At 38.7% G+C, this 24,308-nt stretch overlaps 1 protein-coding gene across 1 annotated transcript in view; it reads right to left on the reverse strand.

Moving 5' to 3' along the window:
* Positions 1-7,558: 7,558 nt before the first annotated feature.
* The window catches only part of NME8 (NME/NM23 family member 8), a 41,835-nt gene continuing 25,085 nt past the window's right edge, over positions 7,559-24,308 (reverse strand). The window contains exons 10-15 of the mRNA XM_027539621.1: positions 22,577-22,749; positions 15,538-15,682; positions 14,736-14,843; positions 11,032-11,183; positions 10,029-10,173; positions 7,559-9,272 (exon numbers count right to left, since the gene is read on the reverse strand). Of these exons, the coding sequence (XP_027395422.1) occupies positions 9,035-9,272; positions 10,029-10,173; positions 11,032-11,183; positions 14,736-14,843; positions 15,538-15,682; positions 22,577-22,749 (961 nt within the window). The 3' untranslated portion in view covers positions 7,559-9,034. The remainder of the gene's footprint in view (positions 9,273-10,028; positions 10,174-11,031; positions 11,184-14,735; positions 14,844-15,537; positions 15,683-22,576; positions 22,750-24,308) is intronic.

Raw genomic sequence — 24,308 nt, forward strand, 5'->3', positions numbered from 1 at the left:
AAGAAGCCTTTCTGCTCTGTTTTCAGCTAGAAACCCTAAAACTAAAACAATAGTATTGCTAAATGAATAAAAGGGAAAGGCAGACAGACAAAGTCTGGACCCTTGTTTTCTGGTTACCATGCCACAGTGGAGATGCTCTGGTTTCATATGCATGTTTCTTACAGCCCCTTTAAGCAGCACTGGAAACACTTTGTATCTTCTCTATGATTTGGGTACCAATTAGTCATCCCCAAGCATCTTACACCTGTGGGTGTGATGCTCACCTCACTTCCCAGGACATCCCAGGTATCTTGACGCCCAGCCTCTCTGCTGATTGCTGGTGCCCCCAAGGGTGCCTTGGGCCTGAGGTAGGACGGTCAGGATCCAGAGCCCCTGGTCTTCAGCCTGCTGTGGCACCCTTGCCACACACCAGCTCCGTACTTGGAAAAGACAGTGGCAGTCACTTGTCCATCCACTACTCAAGGATATAGAAGAACAAACTGAAAGCTTAAGAGTAAAATCTCCTTTAGATGTACCATTGTTGCTGCTTCTCAGAGTAGGGGTAAGTTACATGTTGCATTCACACACAATGATTAAACAGATAATTTAATTTCATCTCTGTAGGCTTTGGGACACAGAGGTGAGGTGTGTGGGTAAGCCAGGGCAGAGTGAAGAAACAGCGTTAATGAGAGTGCTGGCATGGGCACCCATCTCCTCCTGAAAGTGTAACTTCATCTGTATCCTGTTACCCCACGGCAATAGAGCTGAAGGAATCCAATATAAACACCCACACAGAGGTATCAATAAAATACTCCATGTGTGTTTCTGTCTAAAAAACAAACCACTCTGGCCCTTAAGGAAAACCAGACAGGTATTTAGGATAGCATCTAAAGAAATCTAGGAAAGTCCATGAAAAGCCATTGATACCCTAGATTACCTCCTTAGCATAGTAGGAATTTGGAGGGTGGGGAGGGGAGTTAGAACTCTCAACGGAAATGAAAAAACTCCCTGCAAAACTTTTTTTAAGTGCAAAATGATGTAACGAGAGTTTGGAAATGGCTTGACAATTTTAAACACTGTTTCCTTTGAATATTTAACTGAAATCATATACTGCATATCACAACTTAATAAGGTACATTAATTACTTTAATTGATAATCACTGTTTGTTATAAAAAAGTTGAAAATGAACATCAGCCCACACTGAGAGTAATATAACAAGGTGGAAGTGCGTTTTGTGTGAGAGCCACAAATTTTTCTCCCTTAAAATATTGTTTCCACCTAAATACTTATGAGAGGTAAGTCGCTCACCTGGGGGGATGGGGTTTGATTGTATAACGGTGCACCTTTCCTGCCTCTTGTTGGGTTTTTCTCTTTGGATGTAGAATATCATTTGGGGTAGGCTCCAGTCTTTGTTATTGATGATTGTCTGGTAGTTAGTTGCAGTCTGGGTGTGTTCATGAGAAGAGGCAAGCCCAGGGTCCCTCGATTCCACCACCTTGTAGCTACTTCCTTCAGAAAACTTCCAATTCCTTCAGCATCCATCAGTTTGGTTACCAAATCCTTTTCCCTAGCTTCTGCAGGTTGCCAGCAGTCCTGAGCATTCCTTGGCTTGAGGCAGGATAACTCCTATCTGTGCTTTGGTAGTCACACAGTGTTCCTATGGGTAGGTCTGTGTCCAAATTTCCACTTCCTGACAGTCACTCCTCTCGCAGTTTGCAGTCTCCCTCTGTGCATTTATATGATAAAAAACAAAACCTATTATACAGATTATACTGTTTCATAACCTGCCTTCTTCACTCAGCCCTTTATTTGAATTAGCTCTCACATCACTAAAACCCAGGCCGGCTTATTTATAGTGGCCATGAGGTATTCAATGGTGAGCATCACTTAGACCTTCATGTTATTAGAGATTTAACTGTATGTACTGAATAACTCAAACAGCTTGATAGCTAATATCCGTGCACATCCTTAGTTAGTCCTGGAGGATAAGTTCATTTAAGGGACATTGCTGGGCTGAGGAGGATGCCCAGCCAGGCAAGTTCTTGATCCTATTGTCAGTCATCCTGCAGAATGTTTGGCCCATAGGTGTATCAAAGTGATTTTCCAGCTCCTCACTAAGATTGTCTTCACCTTCTTATAACATAAATTTGAGCTGCAAACTTGATGTCTCTTTTCATCTATGAGCCCTCAACTGACAACATTCTCCACACTCCAGGCAGCTGGGCAATGAATGACTAGTTTATTTTGTCAATAACTTGTGAGAATGGACTTCTGAATGTGGCTCCCCAGGCATGAGGGGAGGACAGATTTTCATGTCACAAATAATTTCCTACTGTTACTGAGTTCTCAGAACCAGGAAAAAAAAATGTGGCACAGAAGAGTACAAGCCATAAATGCTTCCTTGTACTCTGTCTAATGAACATGTGTTGCTTTTATAATTAGAAAATACTGTAAACATATTAGGCCTTCCCAGGTAGCACTAGTGATAAAGAACCTACCTGCCAATGCAGGAGACATACAAGATGCAGGTTTCATCCGTGTGTGGGAAGATCCCCTGGAGGAGAGCTTGGCAACCCCCTCTAGTAGTCTTGTCTGGAGAATCTCATGGACAGAGGAGACTGGGAGGCTACAGTCCATAGGGTCACACAGAGTTGGACATGACTCAAGTGACTTAGCATGCATGCACAAACATATTACCAGAGAGAGAAAGAGAGTGATGAAATATAGTATGGATTTAAGCCAGGTAGCAGGGAAGGCAATGCCAACCCACTCCACTACTCTTGCCTGGAAAATCCCATGGACAGAGAAGCCTGGTAGGCTGCAGTCCACGGGGTCGCTAAGAGTCGGACACGAGTAAGCGACTTCACTTTCACTTTTCACTTTCATGCATTGGAGAAGGAAATGGCAACCCACTTCAGTATTCTTGCCTGGAGAATACCAGGGACAGCGGAGCCTGGTGGGCTGCCATCTATGGAGTAGCACAGAGTCGGACACAACTGAAGCGACTTAGCAACAGCAGTAGCAGCAAGCCAGGTAGACATGAAAACTTTTATTGATTACATGTGTGTTAGTCTGGGTACTCAGAGAAGCAGGCACCAAAATGGAATTCAATCAAATATGGATCCTTTTAGAGGAAACACCTGTGAAAAAGAGTGAGGAGGGAGTTGAATAAGGCTGGGAGAGCTGAGACAGAAGGAAGATGGACAGAAAGTTGGGGAAGAAACACTCCGGGCTGCTTCAGTGTCTAAGGAAGGCTTGTCAAGACTACTGGGAACCTTGACCCAAGTCAGCCATCAGGGACTCCCTTGTCACCCAGGGACAGTTCTGCCTTCACATCCTACATATCTTACGTTATTTACTCTTCTATCTAAGAGAGGTCTGTTTCTACTATCATGTAAGGAAACCTTTTTTGAAAGGACGTCAATGGCAGTAAGAATCTCTATGGTGTGTAATTTTGCCTTTACAACTTCAGGCAGTATAGGCATAAGTCTAATATATCTAGTTGCAATATGTGTATGAGAGTAGTTTTATAACTAGATAGTTCTAACATGCAGCTGTAATATCTAGATGAGAACCATTTTGTAATGGCAAATTTAAATCACATAAGTGATATATTTTAGAGGGAAAAGGAGCATACTTGATCAGCAACTACATTTAGATAAGAGAGAAGACTCATAGCCAGAGGGCCGATCCCAAATCTCACAAAATTGTAATAACATGAATAACAGTATGAGGTTCAGAACACTGAGGTTAAGCAAAACATGGTATTATGAATAAAGTTTCATCATGGTATCAAGGGATCTCTCAAATGTTGTTGTTGAATCAAACAGAAGGATTTTTAAAATTCATTAACCATTTAGTCATCTAATAATTTCAAGTATTTATTATGTCATTGAAATATTTTAGCAGCTGAAAATCACATAAACCATTGCTTAGTAAACTTTCTTCTTTCTTAAAAACATTGAAAAAAGAACTGGCTTTGGAGGTCTCCCAGAGTAACTTCCAAGGGGTGAGCAAGTTCGAACACTGTACAGGCAAGCATTATTAGCAACAGATCAACTCTTGGTGTCTCAGGGCCAAGAGACTCCAAGGAGAGGGCCATAGAATAGAGCAGAGCACATTTTAGGGAACTGGTCCATTTTCTGCAAAGCATCTGCTTACAAGGAACAGGATCCAGGGAGGGTATCCTGGAAGGTAGTAGCCTCTAATCAACAATGCTTCAGGTCTCCTATGTTAGAAACAGGCTACAAGGGCTAAGTAGGGCAATGAAGGAAACTCTGGCTTCAAGGTCAAGGTGCATGACTGATCCAGTGCCAGAGACTGGAGATTATTCTGTACTGTATAGTTCATGAAGATGAGACTCATCCCCGGCTCTGTCAGGTTAGAGGGCAATGAAGGAAACTCTGGCTTCAAGGTCAAGGTGCATGACTGATCCAGTACCAGAGGCTGGAGATTATTCTGTACTGTATATTTCATGAAGATGAGACTCATCCCCGGCTCTGTCTGGCTGTCAGGTTAGAGGTGCTTCCTTCCCTCACAGACACACCATTGCCTGCCGAGCTAGTTTGGACCCATGGCCCCACCATCATGCGCTTCTCATCTTGTTTACATATCTCAGCCCACTGCTTCAAGGTATATGCACCGATTACCTCAGCCACAGTGGCCAATGACATGCATCTGCTGCCTAAAGTCCAGCTAAGATTCAAGATCCAGTGAGCTGGAGCCCTGACAATTTTCTAGTCTTTTCTAACCTTTCTTCCTCTGGGGAAGAATATACTCCCAGATACCACCAACCCCAGCCCCCAGATGCCTGCCTCATGCTGCTGCATACCACTTTACTAAGTTCAAACCCCTCAAGACCAACACCAACATAAACTAAAATTTAACTGAATATATCTCTTTGGACATTGATTATTATATTTCTGACTACTTAAACCTAATTCTACAACCTGAAAAAAATAGCCTGTCCCTATGTCTTGCTTTTAAAATCTTTGAACAACTATGTACAACTGAGTGAAGCATGCCATCTGCTGGTTATTAAGAGTTTGGCTTTAATGATACTAGAGTCTTGGACCAGTCCTGAGGCAATAACAGTGTGTCATTTAGGTCTAATTGGACTATAGTATTGCTGAAGTCCTCCATTTCCTTGCTGATCTTCTGTCTTGTTCTATCCATTATTATTATGAAAGAGTTCCATTGAAGTCTCCAACTATTACTGTGGAACTTATTTCTCTCTTCTGTCAAAGTTTGCTTCATGTATTTTGGAATTCTTTTTTGTTATTGTGCATATGTTTATAATTGTAATTTATTGATAAATTGAATCTTTTTCAATATCTAATGTCCTTTACTGTCTTTTGCATAAACTTCTTTGATGTCAAATATAATTTTCTGATTATAATATAGGCACCGTAGCTTTATTTTAGTTACTATTAGCATGGAATATTCTATTCCATCTTCAAGCTTTTTGTGTTTTTGGATTGAAAGTGAGTCTCTTGAAGATAACATATTAATGGATCACATGCTTTAATCCATTCTGTTATTCTCCACGTTTAAATTGGAGAACTTACTCCATGTACATTTAAATTGGGAGAACTTACTCCATGCTTCCCTAGTGGGTCAGCTTGCAAAGAATCCACCCGCCATGCAGGAAACCTGGGTTTGATTCCTGTGTTGGGAAGATCCCCTGGAAAAGGGAAAGGCTACCCACTCCAGTATTCTGGCCTGGAGAGTTCCATGGACTGTATAGTCCATGGGGTCACAAAGAGTCAGACACGACTGAGTGACTTTCACTTTCATTTTACTTCCCTAGTGGCTCAAATGGTAAAGAATCTACTTGCAATGCAGGAGACCCATGTTCAATCCCTGGGTCAGGATGACCCCCTGGAGAAGGAATGGCAACACAATCCAATATTCTTGCCTGGAGAATCCCATGGACAGAGGAGCCTGGTGGGCTACAGTCCGTGGGGTCACAAAGAGTCGGACACGACGAGCAAGTAATACTTTCACTTTCACCCATGTGCATTTAAGGTAGTTACTGATTAGGAAGGACTTATGTCTGCCATTTAATTATCTGTTTTCTGTATGTCCTGTGTGCTTTTCTTCCTCAGTTCTTCCTTTACTGTCTCTTTTTCAATTGGTTGACTTTTTATGTTTAGCACACCATTTTGCTTCCCTCTTTTTCCTAGTAGTTTATAAAACTTCTCAGTGGTTCCTCAGAAATTGCAATTAACATTCTAAAACTCATAACAAAAGCAAAACAAAACAAAAAACAACTTATAACAACCTACTGTGAAGAATACCAATTTCAATAGTATATAATGGAATATACCACCAGTCTTTATTTTAATAATATATACTTTTCTCCTAAAGTTTTCTGTCTCTCCCCTTTTATATTATTGTTGGCACATACTGCATATTTGTACACTGTGTGCCCATTAATATATATTTATAATCATTATTTTATCATCTTTTTTATATGTTGATACCATAGGGGGGCAAAAAGAGTTAGAAACCAAAAGTACAGTAATACTGGCTTTTACATTTTTTACCAGTGTTCTTTATTTCTTCATGTGTGAGTCACTGTCTAGTGACCTTTCATTTCAGTTTGAAGTACCCTCTCTAGCATTTCTTGTGGAGCAGATTTAGTAGTAATAAATTCCTTTAGTTGTTTTTTTTTTTTTTTAAAACTAGGAATGTCTTAGAAGGATAGTTTTGCTAGGTATAGGCTTCTTGGTTGATTTTTTTTTTCTTTCAGTATTTTAAATGTGTTATCCTATTGCCTTCTGGCCTCCATGATTTCTGATGAGAATCAGCTATTATTGTGGATTCCATGTACATAACAAGTGCTTTTCTCTTATTGCTCTCTAATTTCAGTCTTTTTTTTTTTTTTGGCTTTTGACAATTCAACTGTAATGCGGTAGAACTGTAGCCAGTTACCAAGTCTTGTGGGTACAATGCAGCTTTCTAAAAATTCTCTGATTATTTCACTTGTCACTAACTCACATTTCCACATTATTTTGTGTTGCTGTCAACTTCCACTTTGATTATTGCAGTGCCTTCTCTCTGGATAACTTCAATCTCTTTTTCCCTCTGTGTCACATATATGCATCTGCTCACTCTGTGCTTACCTCTAAGAATCCTAGAACACATATTAATTTTCCATCTCCAGCCTTTAGAGTCTTAAGCTCCTTTAGGACAAGCACTGTGTATATACAGCCCTGCAACAGTGTCCAACAAGAGCCAAACAAATGATTCTTGAATGTCTGAAACATACCCACAATACTAGCCCCCTGAGAGTTATGATATAGTGACAGCATAAGACAGAAACCAGCAAAATGTGAATATATGTGTGTAGTGGCAGTCGTGCTTTAGTCACTAAGCCATGTCAAACTCTTGTGAGTCTATGGACTGCAGCCTACCAGGCTCCTCTGTCCATGGGATTTCCCAGGCAAGAATACCAGAGTGGGTTGCCATTTCCTTCTCCAGGGTATCTTCCCAACCCAGGGATTAAACCCAGTCTCCTGCATTGCAGGTGGATTCTTTACCAATTGAGCCACCAAGGAAGCCCGTGTATGTGTGTGTGTGTGTGTGTGTTTAAAACTCCTTTCTTGCTTCTTTACCTCTGATTTTGGAAATCCTACCCATTTTTCAAGATCTGTTTGATCCATTACCTTCTCCAGTTCCTACCCATCAAACACACACCTATCAATTCAGCACTGAAATATACACTAATTAAAAATCCCCTATATTATTCATAATGTTTCCCTCATCACAAAAGGGGGGGAGGTATGTTGACATTAGATCTACACTATATTTCTAATAGACACTATAAACAGAATGTAATTCTACTCACCACCTGCTCCACAGGCACTCATCACTGACATGCTTAATAATGTATAGATAGTAGTTATAATCAGACATTGTTTCTGTGATTTTGCCTCCTCATCATATTTGTATTTCCCTGAAGGTAACCTTAATTATTATTTATTAACCAAGAACCCATAGTTTTGTATTAACTAAGAACCCACAGTTCAAGCAGATATACAATACCTATTTTTCCAACATAAGTGGTCAAGGGTTGTACCACCATGCTTTGGTCTATAACTGAGCTAGACTAATGAAATGAGCTGCACTATGCCAGAATTTACCTTTATTTCTATGCATAATCTATTAATAAAACATTCTTATATCTAGAGAAATCATAGCTTATCAATAATATTAGGAATCAATGTGCTTGCTCATCTCTCCCTGAGGAACTGGTTGGGTGTGAAGGGATTGCTCCATTTCACATTGCTGCTTCATTATGCTCTGGAGGCTGATTCTCAGTTTGGCTTGTCCAGGTGGGGACTGTACTCCACATTCAAGTCAGCAACCAGAGCCACATGGGTGTACATTTGTGAGCCTTCTCTTTGAAACTAAAGAAAGAAAGTAGGTTTTATGGGGGAAATTATCTGTCTTACACTCTTATCTCCCATATTGTCCAAGATGGAAAAGCTTTCAATCAACAACTAAGCAAGACTCAATTCACATACATTTTATGTAACTGCCTCTCCCAAATAAGCACCTCTTTGCCAAAGAATAGAACTGATTGCCTTTTATTCTATACTTTCTAATATTCCATTCTATTCCATGGTCATATAGTACCCACAGGTAGTTAATAGGCTCCAAGTTTCCAGACACTTAAAGGATAGAGTTGAGGCTTCTGAATGAGACTTTGACCACTCAGAGTAAAGAAGTGGAGGGGAAGAAAGGAGAGAGACTGATGAGACTGAGTCATAGCAGATGGCACAGACACAGCTGGAGACCAGGGCTTGCCAAACCATAGGTTTAAAACCAAGGCTGGCAAATCCACAGATGTCTCACTTGCCCTACTGTCTCTCAGGTCCCTGGCATCTACAAGGCTCCCAGGCTGCTACAGACCTGCAGAGTGTGTCTGGCAGGAAATAAAGTTGATTCAGGAGTATGGGGAGAACTCTGGTCTTTATGGACCAGCCTTGTCCTAGGTCTAGCCACTGTAATAAGGAGATATAATAATAATTCAAGAGGTACTGTACTTTAGTTTTCCTCAAGGTTCTCAGGAACAAAGTCTTCAAACATTCTACTAATCGTCTCCATTGCCTCCTCCATATTAGATGCTCCATGGACAGCATTTTTCAAAATATTTTTTCCAAATTGGGCTCGAATAGAATCTGGGGACAGTAGTCTTGCTTCCTCTGGGTCTGTGGGACCCATCAATCGTCTCCAGTCTGAAACAGCATTCCACTTGGTCAGAATCATGACCAAAGATGTACCCCTGCAAACAAGAATGCTTTCAGAAGACTTGGACTATTGATAACTGTAGAGACTGAATACACAGCTAAAGACAGAACGCCACAGCTTCATCCAGAGAGCTCATCTTTATTCTTTGTCCTCATCAGTGTGATTTTTCTGCTTTTTAAAAAAATTTTAACTTCTCCCTCACCCAATAGGTTTATTGGGATTTGTTTTTCTGGGTTTTTTTTTTGGCCATGTTGCATGGCTTGCTAGGTCTTTGTTATCTCACCAGGGATTGAACCCATGCCCTCTGCAGTGGAAGCACAGAGTCCTAATCACTGGACCACCAGGGAAGTCCCTTTCAACAGGATTTTTGTTCTAGAAGAATTTTTTTTTTTTTTTTAATTTTAGGGATACATGCTAGGCACTATTCCAGTTACTTTCAATGTATCAATTATTTAGCCTTCACAACAGTGCCAATGAGGTAGGTCCTATTAACATCCCCATTTTATGGATAAGGAAACTAAGGCAAAGATCAAACATGTTGGCAAAGCAGACATTTAAAAGTAGATAGCCTCTATATTTAATGTGAAGAACTAAAGAAACAAAGAAAGAGAAAACAGAGAAGAAAAAAAGGAATTAGAATAAACATGAACTCCAAATATTACCAGGGTGCTTTTCTCATGAATTAGATTGGATAAAATATTTTAATGAATTTTTTGTATTTTTCAAAGTTTCAATAACAAACAGTTACTATGTTTACAATGCAAAGAACTTTTATATATCAGAAACTTACTCAGCTAAAACATCCAAGACATCTTTATAAAACGCTTTTCTTTTTATTTTAAAATAAATTTTCTCTGCTTCCTCTTCAATTAGGAGTGTTTCTTTCATCTGTGTTATATCAAATCCAGTCTCTTTAATAATTTTCATGATATCCTCTAGGGAAAACAGATATTTGATAGTCTTGCATATTGCCTCCATTTTTGTTCTGTATTTAAGTAGATTGAATAACTGCTGCTGCTACTGCTAAGTCACTTCAGTCGTGTCCGACTCTGTGCGACCCCATAGACAGCAGCCCACCAGGCTCCCCCGTCCCTGGGATTCTCCAGGCAAGGGCACTGGAATGGGTTGCCATTTCCTTCTCCGATGCATGAAAGTGAAAAGTGAAAATAAAGTCGCTCAGTTGTGTCTGACTCTTCGCGACCCCATGGACTGCAGCCCACCAGGCTCCTCTGCCCATGGGATTTTCCAGGCAAGAATATTGGAGTGGGGTGCCATTGCCTTCTCCAATTGAATAACTAAGGAAGGTCATAGTATCACTTGCATACAGTGGTTTCAAAAAACCAAAACCGTGCTAAACTAAACTGAAAAGGCACCAGAGGGACATTCAGAAGAACTTCAATATGTTAATGTAGATGTTCAGTTTCTGGGATCCATCTTTCCAGAAACCACCTGAAATGTCTAGTGGTCTATAAATGAGGAAATCTGTTTCTATGCCAAAAGTGAAGACATGTTTTCATCTCCACATTGCAAATGCCAAGGAACTTCTTGGATATAGAACTTCTAGATATAGATTGGAGGAGACAGCCAACCTGAACTCTTCTCACTGAACTGGCAGGGCACCATTAAGGTGATTAAATAAAGGAAGTCTGGTCAAAATCTCTCACAGCCTAAACTTGGAGCACTACTGCCTGATAATGAAGGTGCTCATTGCTTTATTCTTTCAACTTTACTTTGCAAAATTCCACAGAAGTTGAAGAAAAACGTATACATTGGTTCTATCTTTATATATTTACCTCTTTGTTCCTGTGTTACATGAGGTTTAATCAGTGCCACAGTGTGTTGAGGAGGAAAGAAATGTTGTATTTCCCTTTCAGCAGCTTCTAGTGAATCGCTTCCGTACAACTGGTTGATAGGCAAACCTTCTATTGCAAATTGTGCGCATAAACTTTGAAAAATAAGTCAAGTCAAAAACTGTTATAACATATAAAATAACATAACACAATGTAAAACTTCATATTTGCATTCTACAAAAGGAAGTAACTGCAGAATGGCTTGGGGCATGCTATTACCTTTAAGGAGGTAACAGTCATTAGGGAGAAAGGAGTTGAACATTTCAGTAATCATGATAATGGATATTGACAACTGTCAAAGATGGAATGAACACCCTGGTGCAGTGGAAAAGAACAGAATATAGAATTCTGGTGGTATCACTTGCTAGCTACATATACTGATCAACTATTTTCCTTGTCTGTGCTTCAGTTGTCTCAAATATGAATATGATAATAAACCCTGTTTTGGAAGGAGTCTTTGAAGATGTAATCTGATGATGTGTTTGAAATTTATGGGACATATTAAGCTGTCAGTAAATTCCTTCTCCTTCTTTAATCACTAAATAATATCAAGCACTAGAGATGGCATTTGACCTATTCCAAAGATACCAGATTATAAACGCTGAATCCAGGAGACATGGCAGGGGAACCCTCCAGGGAAGGAAAGCATCAGTGAAAGAGAAGCATACCAAACGGCTTTGTGGAACAAGGCAGGAGTGACACTGATGTTAATGGACAAGCCCTGCCTGGGAAGTTTCTTCCAGTTCTGTTTTTGTATGATAGATGAATACATATCTCCAAAGTCAACCATTATTCCTCAGTGTTTTCCAGTTGCACCCTTTTCTTTCTGTCCCTCTGCTTATCTATTTATATTTCAGTAGAAGTGATGTTCATTGCTCATTGATTTTCTGCCCTTTAAACATAGCCCTGAGCAAGCAACCCACAAAATCCAGCCACAGCAAATAATCTCCCTTCCTGTTAACAGACTGACATCACTGGAAACTTGGCTTTCTGTCCTAAGTTTTAAGACCCCTTTCTTATCTCTGAGTTTCCCTTGTGGCTCAGCTGGTAAAATCTCTCTAATTTTTTCAGTGACCATTTCAGATTTCCTTATCTAACGTGACCTTCCCATTCAGCCCTTGGCTGCTCTCACATCTCTGATTTTAAGATATTTGTAGACTAAGAGCCTGTGATTGTCAGGGAGATTTGTACAATGAATGATACATCACCAGAACTGAATCCATTCAATGCAGAGAACTACAAGCCTCTATTAGGCTGTTAGACATGGTATTTGGAAAAAAGTGTCTGTGTGTGTGTGTATTTGCGTGTAAGGATAGCAGAGAAGGATTGCTATGTTTCTCTTGTATGCAAGTGGCCATATTTCAGATTAAGCAATGGAGAGTAAGGAGTCTGATGCCCAAGTTCAGGAGTTATTTCTAAGGCAATTTAGAAAAGGAGGCAATCAAAAATAATGGCTAAGAGTCATTGTGAACTTGTGGCAACATTAAGGATCATAAGGGCTTAGGATTTAAATTCTCACTATAATAATAGGGAGAAGAGGGGCAGTACTGAGTGCCTTCACCTGGAGAAAATGTCTCTGTGCTGGTATGTAGCCTCCACATTTGGAGCCAGAATTTCTAGAAGAGTGTGCCTACATGTATCAGATCAGATCAGATCAGTCGCTCAGTCGTGTCCGACTCTTTGCGACCCCATGAATCGCAGCACGCCAGGCCTCCCTGTCCATCACCAACTCCCAGAGTTCACTCAGACTCATGTCCATTGAGTCAGTGATGCCATCCAGCCATCTCATCCTCTGTCGTCCCCTTCTCCTCCTGCCCCCAATCCCTCCCAGCATCAGAGTCTTTTCCAGTGAGTCAACTCTTCGCATGAGGTGGCCAAAGTATTGGAGTTTCAGCTTTAGCATCATTCCTTCCAAAGAAATCCCAGGGCTGATCTCCTTTAGAATGGACTGGTTGGATCACCTTGCAGTCCAAGGGACTCTCAAGAGTCTTCTCCAACACCACAGTTCAAAAGCATCAATTCTTCGGTGCTCAGCCTTCTTCACAGTCCAACTCTCACATTCATACATGACCACAGGAAAAACCATAGCCTAGACTAGATGAACCTTTGTTGGCAAAGTAATGTCTCTGCTTTGTATAGGCCAGGTATTGATAAGGATTCTTCTCTCTGATGCCATGTATTGCATTCTCTGCTACATTTCATTAAGAGGTTCTATGGCACCCTGCTCATACCACATAAAGAGTGTCCAAGCCATGTTATCCTTTACAGTAATTTCCTGGCACAGGAACAAAGACATAAGAAAGGAGGGTCAAAAGAGTACAAAATGCCTCCTTCAGGACAAGTCCAACTCAAGATCTTATACCCCAAAGAAAACACTTCAACTCTATATACATGATGTCTCATAAGTCCTGTTATTTATTGTGGTAGCATGGATGCAAACGTTTCCTGAGTTTGACAAAGCATCTTTATTCTTGCTCACTTGAAGGAGGGCTTTTCTTCCCCTGAATTCAATCCTACTCTGAAATTAGCACAAAGAATTTAGGTGAATTGCAAGTCAGTTTGTTTCCATCAGCTACATGCCAGGAACAGAGATGAATGAGATGCTATCTCCTTCCCTCAGCTGAGACCAAGCCCAGCAGCTAAGATCAAAAAATATTTTTTAAAGTGCCTCTAGGTAACAGGTACTAGACAGCATATTAAAAAGCAGAGACATTACTTTGTCAACAAAGGTCCATCTAGTCAAGGCTATGGTTTTTCCAGTAGTCATGTATGGATGTGAGAGTTGGACTATAAAGAGAGCTGAGCACCAAAGAATTGATGCTTTTGAACTGTGGTGTTGGAGAAGACTCTTGAGAGTCCCTTGGACTGCAAGGAGATCCAACCAGTTCATCCTAAAGGAGATCAGTCCTGGATGTTCATTGGAAGGACTGATGTTGAAGCTCAAACTCCAATACTTGGCCACATGATGCAAAGAACTGACTCACTGGAAAAGACCCTGATACTGGGAAATATTGAGGGCAGGAGGAGAAGGGGATGACAGAAGATGAGATGGTTGGATGGCATAACCGACTCAATTGGCATGGGTTTGAGTGAACTCCGGGGGTTGTTGATGGACAGGGAGGCCTGGCGTGCTGCAGTTCATGGGATCTCAAAGAGTCAGACACGACTGAGCGACTGAACTGAACTAGGTAACAGGTAACATGCCAGGTTTTGAGCTGATTACAAAATTCTAAGACCCATCAGTAAATTACTTTGTAAATGTTCCCACCAAATTGTAGACTATATATTAAGTTAGTCATCATTGTCTTAAAACTTCTATATCAATTAAATAACCTACAGGACTATCATGCCCTTCTCAAAAGAATTTCTCCTAAACAGTGCATGGGGCAGATATTTCTGCCAAGATACGGACTTCTGGCTGGGTAGCTTATTTTCAGCCCCAAATGAAGCAGCTTACAACCTTCTCTTGCAAAGCCTTGGCCATATTCAGGTTGGCACTGGGCTGGGCTTTCAGTCATAAATAGCCCACTCCTTACCCAGCAAAAGGAGCATTCCTGAGAACCTACTTTGGATGAGAGTTGTAGTTTCTGTACCCTGTATTCATAAAGGAAATCAAAATGGCTCCCATGAAAAAATCTGAATCATACCACTCTGGAAGATATTCTTTGGCTTCTTCAACATTGCTTGGTCCAATTAACTGCTTCCAGTGTCCTAAGCCATTTTCTCTTACTAAAACAAGGGCTAGTGATGGACCACTGTTAGAAAAGAAAAAAAAAAAAGTTAATTAAACGATGGTTTGTAGCTAATTATAGACATAAATAATGCAAGTGAATTTGTTAGACGAAAATAGTAAAATAGCCCTTTTTACTAAGAGTATGAAATTAATTTCTGTTGGGTACTCTCAAGAGTATATTCATCAAAGAAAGGAAGCAGAGAAAGGAAGGGAAAAGAAGGGCCTTGGTTCTGATCGAGTGGTCTACAGACAATACAGGTATTGTCCCCATGCCCCTGCTGATTTATATTATACACGCTTGCTGGCTTTCTGGTCTGGCTGCTGTTTCATTTATTCTGCTAGAAACCTGACATGTTTCTAGCATCCCATTCATCTCCTCGGACTAGTGATCTTTAGGACTACCAAAACCCTTGAGAGTCAGTTGTAGCTGTCTACTTGGACTTGATGATGCTGCACAAACTGGCTATTCAACTCAACTAGACTCCAGAGGCTTCACTGGGAACTTGCATTGCTCTAATAACATTCCGGGGGGACCACAGAAGACACACAGTTGAGCACGCAATCAAAATGGAAGTAATATTGGCAAAGAAGTAGACTCAGCACATCTTTACAGAATTGAGAGGTTTGGCAACTTGAACAGAAAGCAGGGTTTAAAAAAGGCTAAATGATTCAAACATAAATCAACCTGTGCTTTCTCAACCTGAATTCTATTTTACCTGGTCATGTTTTCTATAACATTTCCAAAATAATCTTTATTTTCATATTCTTTGCACAGTGTTTTTGCTTCTTCTTCTGATAATACTATCTGTCTTTGCAGCAGTATTTTGAAGCCTTCATCTTGAATTTTATTCAAAACATCCTCTAAATAAAAAGTCACATAAGTTTTAAAGTGCTAGGTATTGATTATACACACAGTACAGACTATATTATCATAAGGACATAGAATGTATTTCATTCTCATATGAAATTTAAGTTTACAAAAATAGATTATTCGATTTTTAATTTAAGGTGAACAGTATTCTTAACATGTCAAATTTATGATGCCATTTCTAGTTCTTCAGTGAAACAAAATCTATAGATCTGAGAATGGGGGATTTATTTTTAAAAATGTGTACAGTCAGATAAGTTTTATTTCATACATAAAGGTGATACACTGACATTCTCAGATATGCTAGGGTTCTAGAGTTGGGTTTCCCTGATAGCTCAGTTGGTAAAAAATCCGCCTGCAGAGCAGGAGACCCCAGTTTGATTCCTGAGTTGGGAAGATCCGCTGGAGAAGGGATAGGCTACCCACTCCAGTATTCTTGGGCTTCCCTTGTGGCTCATCTGGTAAAGAATCCACCTGCAATGCAGGAGACCTGGGTTTGATCCCTGGGTTGGGAAGATCCCCTGGAGAAGAGAAAGGCTCCTCACTCCAGTATTCTGGCCTGGAGAATTCCAAGGACTGTAAAGTCCACGGGGTCACAAAGAGTCAGACATGACTGAGCGATTTTCACTTTCAGAAAACAAAATAACTAGGTACATATCTTTTTTTAATGTGCTTAAATATAGGCTCTAGATAACTGAAAGATGAAATATAGTTGAGTAAAAAGTGGGAAATTAATGGACCTAAGGACTGTGAAAAGCATGAAAACTAGTTTTTATATAATTCTAAATATATCCTGTTTATAAACAAAATATAAATTTCAAAATATGCCATCAAAAGACATGTTATTGGATTACATTCAAAATCTTTTTGTACCATGTGACAGATAGACATATTTTAGAGTATAGATATTTTTGCCTAAAAGCTAAATCAAGCATCATAATTGAAATCACTGGAGGCATTAAAAGCAGTCAGGGGTAGAACAAAGACAAAATGTTATCATACTGGCCTTTAATTATTTAATAGTTATTCTGGAAGTACTAAGCCATACATAAAAATAACAAAATAGAACAAAATGGATAACAGTGTTTGCATATAAGCTGTTTGGAAAATTCAGGAGTATTTTTAAAAGGTTAATAGTATTAAATAACATAATTCAGTAAGGGAGTCAGTAAGTAAACATTTACAGAAGCCACTATCTTTCTTACATAGAAAATAAGTTTTGGGGGGAAGTGTCGTTCACTATGGGCTTAAAAACTAGGAATAATGCTGAAAAGAAAGAGCTGGCACTAAAACAACAACAATGAACAGCTTATCTTTTATTGAGTGAATACTTTAGAGCAAAGAACATTACATATATTCCCATATTTACTTGAAAAATAAGATAACAAGAACTATAATGAAGAAAACTATTATATCTCAATAAAAGATGTAATAGATGAGTTGAAAAGAGGTACATTGTATTTCTTGAAAATTCATAAGAATATGGTGAAGATGTCTGTTTTCTTCAAGTTAAATAATCCACACAAACTTTGCTTTAGAATTTCTTGAGATGACCCAGAACATTAAATATCAATAAAGGTCAACATTTATTTAAAGAGTGATGAATTACCATTTGCTACCAAATGGCAAACATAGTAAACACAAAATAATCAAAAACTGAGGCTACAGTCAAGCAAGAGGGAGAGGGATAGTGATAACAGACTAACAAACTTCAAATTTTGTTTTCCCCCCTTTTCAATTAACACCTTTATGCCATCCTTAAATGTCAGTATGGCTTGCATATCACAATAGCAATATGTTATGACATTAACAGCTATTACCAAAATTCTTTGTAGGAGAAAACTGTATTTGTTTGGGAAAAATTATTTCAACAAATTATTGAGTAGAAGGTGAGATCTTTGCAACTTGGTTGGAGGTAGATTTGCTTTGCTCAGAAAAACTGAAAAAATTGTATTTGTTTCCCAGGAACAAGAGTCAGGATTTTAGGAGCAATCCAAACCAGGTGACCAGTGTGGAAGCAGAAACTGCTAAATACTGCTAAGCACTATGAACAGAATGCAGGCCATTTGAAAGTCAGATTTGGCAATTTGGAGGTCATTGGTGAACTTGACTAGGGTACTTCTGACAGAAGCTCAATTGGAGGGGCTTCAGGAGTGGGTGAGGGTCAAGAAGGCGATTCACTGAGCACAGACAACTCCTTGAGAAGTGTCCATTGCAGAGAAGTAGAGAAATGGGGTGTCAGCTGAGGGGGCGGAGGATCCAAGGCAGTATTTCTGGGTTTGTTTTTATTTCATTGAATTTTGTTTATTATTATGTTGGACCATGTTTTTGAGCTAACAGGGAAAACTCGGTAACAAGGGAGAAAGTGATTTTTTGCCAGAAAATAAGGGACATTTTCGAGTGTGGAACACTCAGGAAAGCAGGTAGAAATGGCATACATAGATCAAGAAAAGGGCTGGCCTTTGATGGATCATGTCCACACCAGGGTTGCCTCTTCTCCTCTCAGCCAATAACATTGCTTCTTATTTACAGAGAAACCAAGTAACGGAAGACAAACCTCTCAACTTCCTGCCACAAACCTATAAACTGGATCTGTGTCTATCCAGCCCTCTTTCTCTCTTGCTACATAGAATAAAAATCTCTTCTCAGCCCAATCCTATACATCTGCTACAGAAACTATTTCCTCCTGACTCTCAGTGACCTTGGCCTGTCCTAATCTTTTCTCTCTTTCTTGTAACTTCAACTGGTTGGTTCCTTCCCATGAGCATTAATCTACAGTCAGATTTTTCCAATCTCAAAATAACATTTACAAATCTGTCAAATATTACTTCTTTAATTCTGAATTGTTCTGACTTCTCTGTATATAATCTCTCACCCCAGTTTTGAGACTGACTTTTGTGGCAAGCACTACACTGAAACTACTCAAGATTCTCCTTTTCCTGGCTAATTCAAACTTGACTTTTTAGTCTCTGCATAAACGGTGCTTCTTCCATAAGTATTATGCAACTGTCCCTGGTTAATTAAGCCATACTTATCTTTCCACTTAATTATGGGCTGCATATCCTATTTGATATCCAGTGAGGCATCTCTTATCATAGCGCTTTCCACACTCAGCTGTTATTATCAATTAGATGTATTTTGCTTCAGCAGTACATGTACAGGCTTCAACAGTACATGAACTGTGAACTTCTAGATGTTCAAGATGGATTTAGAAAAGGCAGAGGAACCAGAGATCAAGTTGCCAACATCTGCTGGATCATAGAAAAAGCAAGAGAATTTCAGAAAAACCTCTACTTCTGCTTTATTAATTATGCCAAAGCCTTTGACTGTGTATATCACAGCAAACTGTGGAAAATTCTTCAAGAGATGGGGATAACAGACCACCTTACCTGCCTCCTGAGAAACCTGTTTGCAGGTCAAGAAGCAACGATTAGAACCAGACATGGAACAATGGACTGGTTCCAAATTGGGAAAAGAGTGCATCAAGGCTGTATATTGTCACCTTGCTTATTCAACTTATATGCAGAGTACATCATGCAAAATGCCGGGCTGGATGAAACACAATCTGGAATCAAGATTCCCAGGAGAAACATCAATAACCTCAGATACGAAGATTATACCATGCTTATGGCAGAAAGTGAAGAGGAACTAAAGAGCCTCTTGATGAAAGTGAAAGAGGAGAGTGAAAAAGTTGGCTTAAAACTCAACATTCAGAAAACTAAGATCATGGCATCCGGTCCCATCACTTCATGGCAAATAGATGGGGACACAATGGAAACAGTGAGAGAGTTTATTTTCTTGGGCTTCAAAATCACTGCACATGGTGACTGCAGCCATGAAATTAAAAGATGCTTGCTCCTTGGAAGAAAAGCTATGACCCACCTAGACAGCATATTAAAAAGCAGAGATATTACTTTACTAAAAAAGTCCAAAAAAGCTATGGTTTTTCCAGTAGTCATGTATGGATGTGAGAGTTGGACTCTAAAGAAAGCTGAGTGCTGAAAAATTGATGCTTTTGAACTGTAGTGTTGGATAAGACTTTTAAGGGTCCCTTGGACTGCAAGGAGATGAAACCAGTCAATCCTAAAGGAAATCAATCCTGAATATTCATTGGAAAGACTGATGCTGAAGCTGAAACTCCAATACTTTGACCACCTGATGCGAAGAACTGACTTGCTGGAAAAGACCCTGATGCTGGGAAAGATTTAAGGCAGAAGGAGAAGAGGACAACAGAGGATGAGATGGTTGGACGGCATCACTGACTCAATGGACATGAGTTTGAGCAAGCTCCGGGAGCTGGTGATGGACAGGGAAGCCTTGTGTGCTGCGGTCCTTGAGATCACAAAGCGTCAGACGTGACTGAGTGACTGAACTGAACTGAGATGCGTTTGGCAGCAGGCTGTTGTGCTGGTAGGATAAAGATTATATTGTGTAGAAAATTAAACCTAAAACCCTAGTGACTCAATACATCAGGGGTATCCTTATCACCAATGTTACATGCTCATAATAAAGCTGCCTATAGCAGCTTTACTCCTAATAGCCAAAAACTGAACGCAACGAAGATGTCCTCTAATAAGTAACTAGACATATGCTGGTATATTCATACAATATAATGTTACTCAGCTATAAAGAAGTAAGCTATTTAAGCCACAAAAAGACACAAAGGAAACTTAAGTGTATATAGTTATATAAGAGAAATGTATCACTATATGATTTCAACTCTATGGCATTCTGGAACATGCAAAACTACAGAGACAGTAAAAAGGTCAGATTACAACAGGGGTTGGGAGGGGGAGATGGATAAATAGGAGAAGAACAGGGATTTTTAGGGCAGTGGTTCTACCATGTATGATACTGTAAAAGGGACACATGACACTGAATTTATCACAACCCACAGAATGTGCAACACAAAGAGCAAACCTTAACATCAACTATGAAGTTTAGTTAATAACAGTGTGTTGATACTGGTTCACTAGTTATAAGAATGTATTACAATAAAATATTACTAGAAGAAACTATTATGGGGGTAGGCATATGGGAACACTGTACTATCTTTCTTAATTTTTCTGTAAATCAACAACTATTCTAAAATATAAAGTCTATTTATCTAAAAAACATATACATATTGTTCAAGGTTTAAAAAGCCAAATGAAACTTTCCAAAGACGAGAACTCTAGGCCCAGGGAGCTTCACTGGTAAATTCCAGTAAAGATTTTAAAAAGATGCAATATCAATTCTACACCATCTCTTCCATAAAACAGTGACTACCTTCCATCTCATTTTATGAAATCTGCATTTACCCATTACCCTAATACCAAAACCAGATAAAGACATTACAAGAAAGTCCCCAACAAAATATTGAAAATTCAAACCCAGCAATATGTTAAAAAGGACAGTAAAAGACAATAAACAACAACCAAGTATAGTTTATCTGGAGAATGCAAGGCTGGTTAAATATTTAAAAATCAAAATAATTGCCATATTGTTAAACTCAAGGAAAAAATATCAGTAGATACAGGAAAAATTTTTTGGGAAACTATAACATCCATTCATGATTTAAAAAAAAATACCTCCCCAAACTAGGAGTAGGTGAGAATTTCCTTAATCTAAATAAAGGGCATACAAAGCTAACATGACACTTAATGGTAAAAGACTTAATGCTTTCACTGTAAGATCAGGAGCAAGGTAACTTGTGTCCTCTCATCTCGCTTAGTATTCAACATCATGCAGGAAGTTCCAGCCAGTCCAATAAGGCAAGCAAAAGAAATAAAAAGTGTACGTATTAAAAAGAAAGAGGCAAAACTGTCTCAATTTTTAGATATTATTGTCTACCTCGTGGTTCTCAATCCTTCAAAGTGCATTTAACAATGTTTGGAGATGTGTTTTGATTTTCACAACTAGGAGTTGAGGGGATGCTACTGACATGAAGTGAGCAAAGGCCAAAGATGTTGCTGAACAGTTTCCAATGCTCATGATGCAATACCGTCAACAATTACCTAGCCCAAAAGGTAAGTAGGTCTGATGTTCAGAAACCCTGTGCTGTGCTGTGCTAAGTCACTTCAGTCATGCCCTACTCTTTGTGACCTTATGAACTGTAGCCTGCCAGGCTCCTCTGTCCACGGGATTCTGCAGGCAAGAAGACTGGAGTGGGTTGCCTTGCCCTACTCCATGGGATCTTCCCGACGCTCCTCTCTTATGTGTCCTGCTTTGGCAGGCAGGTTCTTAACCACTCGTGCCACCTGAAAAGCCCTTAGAAACCCTAGTAACAGAAATTCTCAAGGAAATGATGTCAAAAAGCTCCTAGAACTGAGTAGTTTAGCAAGTCAGAGAATATGAGGTCAACATACAAGTATCAATTTATTTCCATACACTGGATATAAAAAAGAATTAACAGTGTTACTTTATAGTTTCTGTTCTTGCTCTGCCAATATTCTATTCACATAACACTCTATTATGTGAGGTTAAAAATAGCTAGCACGTTTTAAGTGTTAGGCACTTTATGTTTTCTCAGAAGAAAGATTTGGTAAAGTACATTTTTTCCAAATCACACTATTAATAAGAGGTTTACCTAAGTGTTGAACTTAGGCATTTCAGACATGAATACTTCTAATCTTTATTATAATCACTATAATAATAATTATATACAATAATAATTCTTGTATGTTAAATCTACCCTAACAAATTCCTAGGTTAGAAAGCACTTTCTGAACTTTTTAACTATAAAATTGTTTTATTCTTTTTATTGAGAAATTAGTAAATTAGTGTCAATTAAATTTCTTACTTCAAGTGCTTTTTCTTGAATGTTAAATTTTAAACTAATATATTTTAATATAATTATTCAAATCATATGCACAATGTAGTTAAACAATTTATACTTTATTTCTTACCTGTTCTTTCATTAGCGAGGGCTGGTCGAAGTAATGCCAGTATCTTTTCAAATTTTATGCCTCTAATTTTTTTAAAATCAGGGATTAAGACATCAATAAACTTAGTATTAGTTATATTCTCTTCAACATCACAAAACTGAGATATTTGTTGTATTTCCAGATATTGTTGTAAACTGTTGAAATCCAAAACATTATTATAAACTGAAGTTTAATAATCATGCCTGAAAATTAAAACTGATAATATATCCTCACAAATAAAACAAATGAATATGGAACTTCACATAAAGATAAGTCACATCTCTATTACCTCAAAGAATATGCATTTAATTCCATTTTTATTGACCCAACACAAAATCAATTACATGAAATCACATATGTTTGATTTCATGAGAGTATATTAAAGACACCAAAATAACGTATGTTAAAAAAATTTTTTTTCTTTCCTCTATGTAAAGCAATCCAGATAGTTTCTAATTTTCCTTATAATCTTGTCTTTGAATCTAGGCTAATTTAGGAGCACATTTCATGTTTTCAAATAGGTAAGATGCTTTCTATTTGAAATTTATTATTTATTTATTTCCAACTTTATTGGATTATAATCAGGAAATGTATGTGGTAAGATTTTAATTTTTAAAAATGTGTTTAGGTTTTCTTTGTAAACAAAGCAAATTTACTTGTGGGATTTAAGGTTATACATGTTCATATTTCATATATTTTAGATCATTTATTATACACAATTATGGAATATATATTTGCCATTCCTATATATCCTTGCTCTTTTGTCTGCTTTGTATTGAGATCTATGACCATAATGTTACTTTTATCCAGTTCTCCTTATTATCTAATACTTATATTTTTATTATGTCATCTGTGTGGTTTCAGGAATAAATTTTTTGACCACTATATCTTCTTCACAAATGTTTTCTTTTACATCATGTCCTTCTTTATCAAGTTTAACACTTTTAATATTCAATTCTAATTATTTTTTCTGGCTATTTTGTTGCCATCTCTTAATTTTTTTATTTTTCTTTGTCTCTTCTAAGCAGAATATGGATTTAGATTACTGCGATACTGAATGGTTTGCCTTGGAAATGAACAGAGATTGTCCTGTCGTTTTTGAGATTGCACCCGACTACTGCATTTCAGGTTCTTTTGTTGATTATGAGGGCTACTCCATTTCTTCTAAGGGATTCTTGCCCACAGTTGTAGATATAACGGTCATTTGAATTAAATTCACCCATTCCAGTCCATTTTAGTTCACTGATCCCTAAACTGTCAATGTTTACTCTTGCCATCTCCCATTTGACCACTTCCAATTTACCTTGATTCATGGACCTAACATTCCAAGTTCCTATGCAGTCTTGTTCTTTACAGCATTGGACTTTACTTTTATCACCAGACATATCCACAACTGGGCATTGTTTCCACTTTGGCTCAGCCTCTTCAGTCCTTCTGGAGCTATTTCTTCTCCCTTCTCCAGTAGAATATTGGGCACCTAACAACCTGGGGAATTCATCTTTCAGTGTCATATCTTTATGCCTTTTCATACTGTTCATGTGGTTCTCAGGCAAGAATGCTGAAGTGGTTTGCCATTATGTTCTCCAGTGGACCACGTTTTGTCAGAACTCTCCACCATGATCCATCTATCTTGGGTGGCTCTACATGGCATGGCTCATAGTTTCATCGAGTTAGACAAGGCTGTGACCCATGTGATCAGAAAACCAAATACACT

This window comes from Bos indicus x Bos taurus, chromosome 4 (assembly GCF_003369695.1).
Source record: "Bos indicus x Bos taurus breed Angus x Brahman F1 hybrid chromosome 4, Bos_hybrid_MaternalHap_v2.0, whole genome shotgun sequence".
Taxonomy (NCBI): Eukaryota; Metazoa; Chordata; class Mammalia; order Artiodactyla; family Bovidae; genus Bos; species Bos indicus x Bos taurus.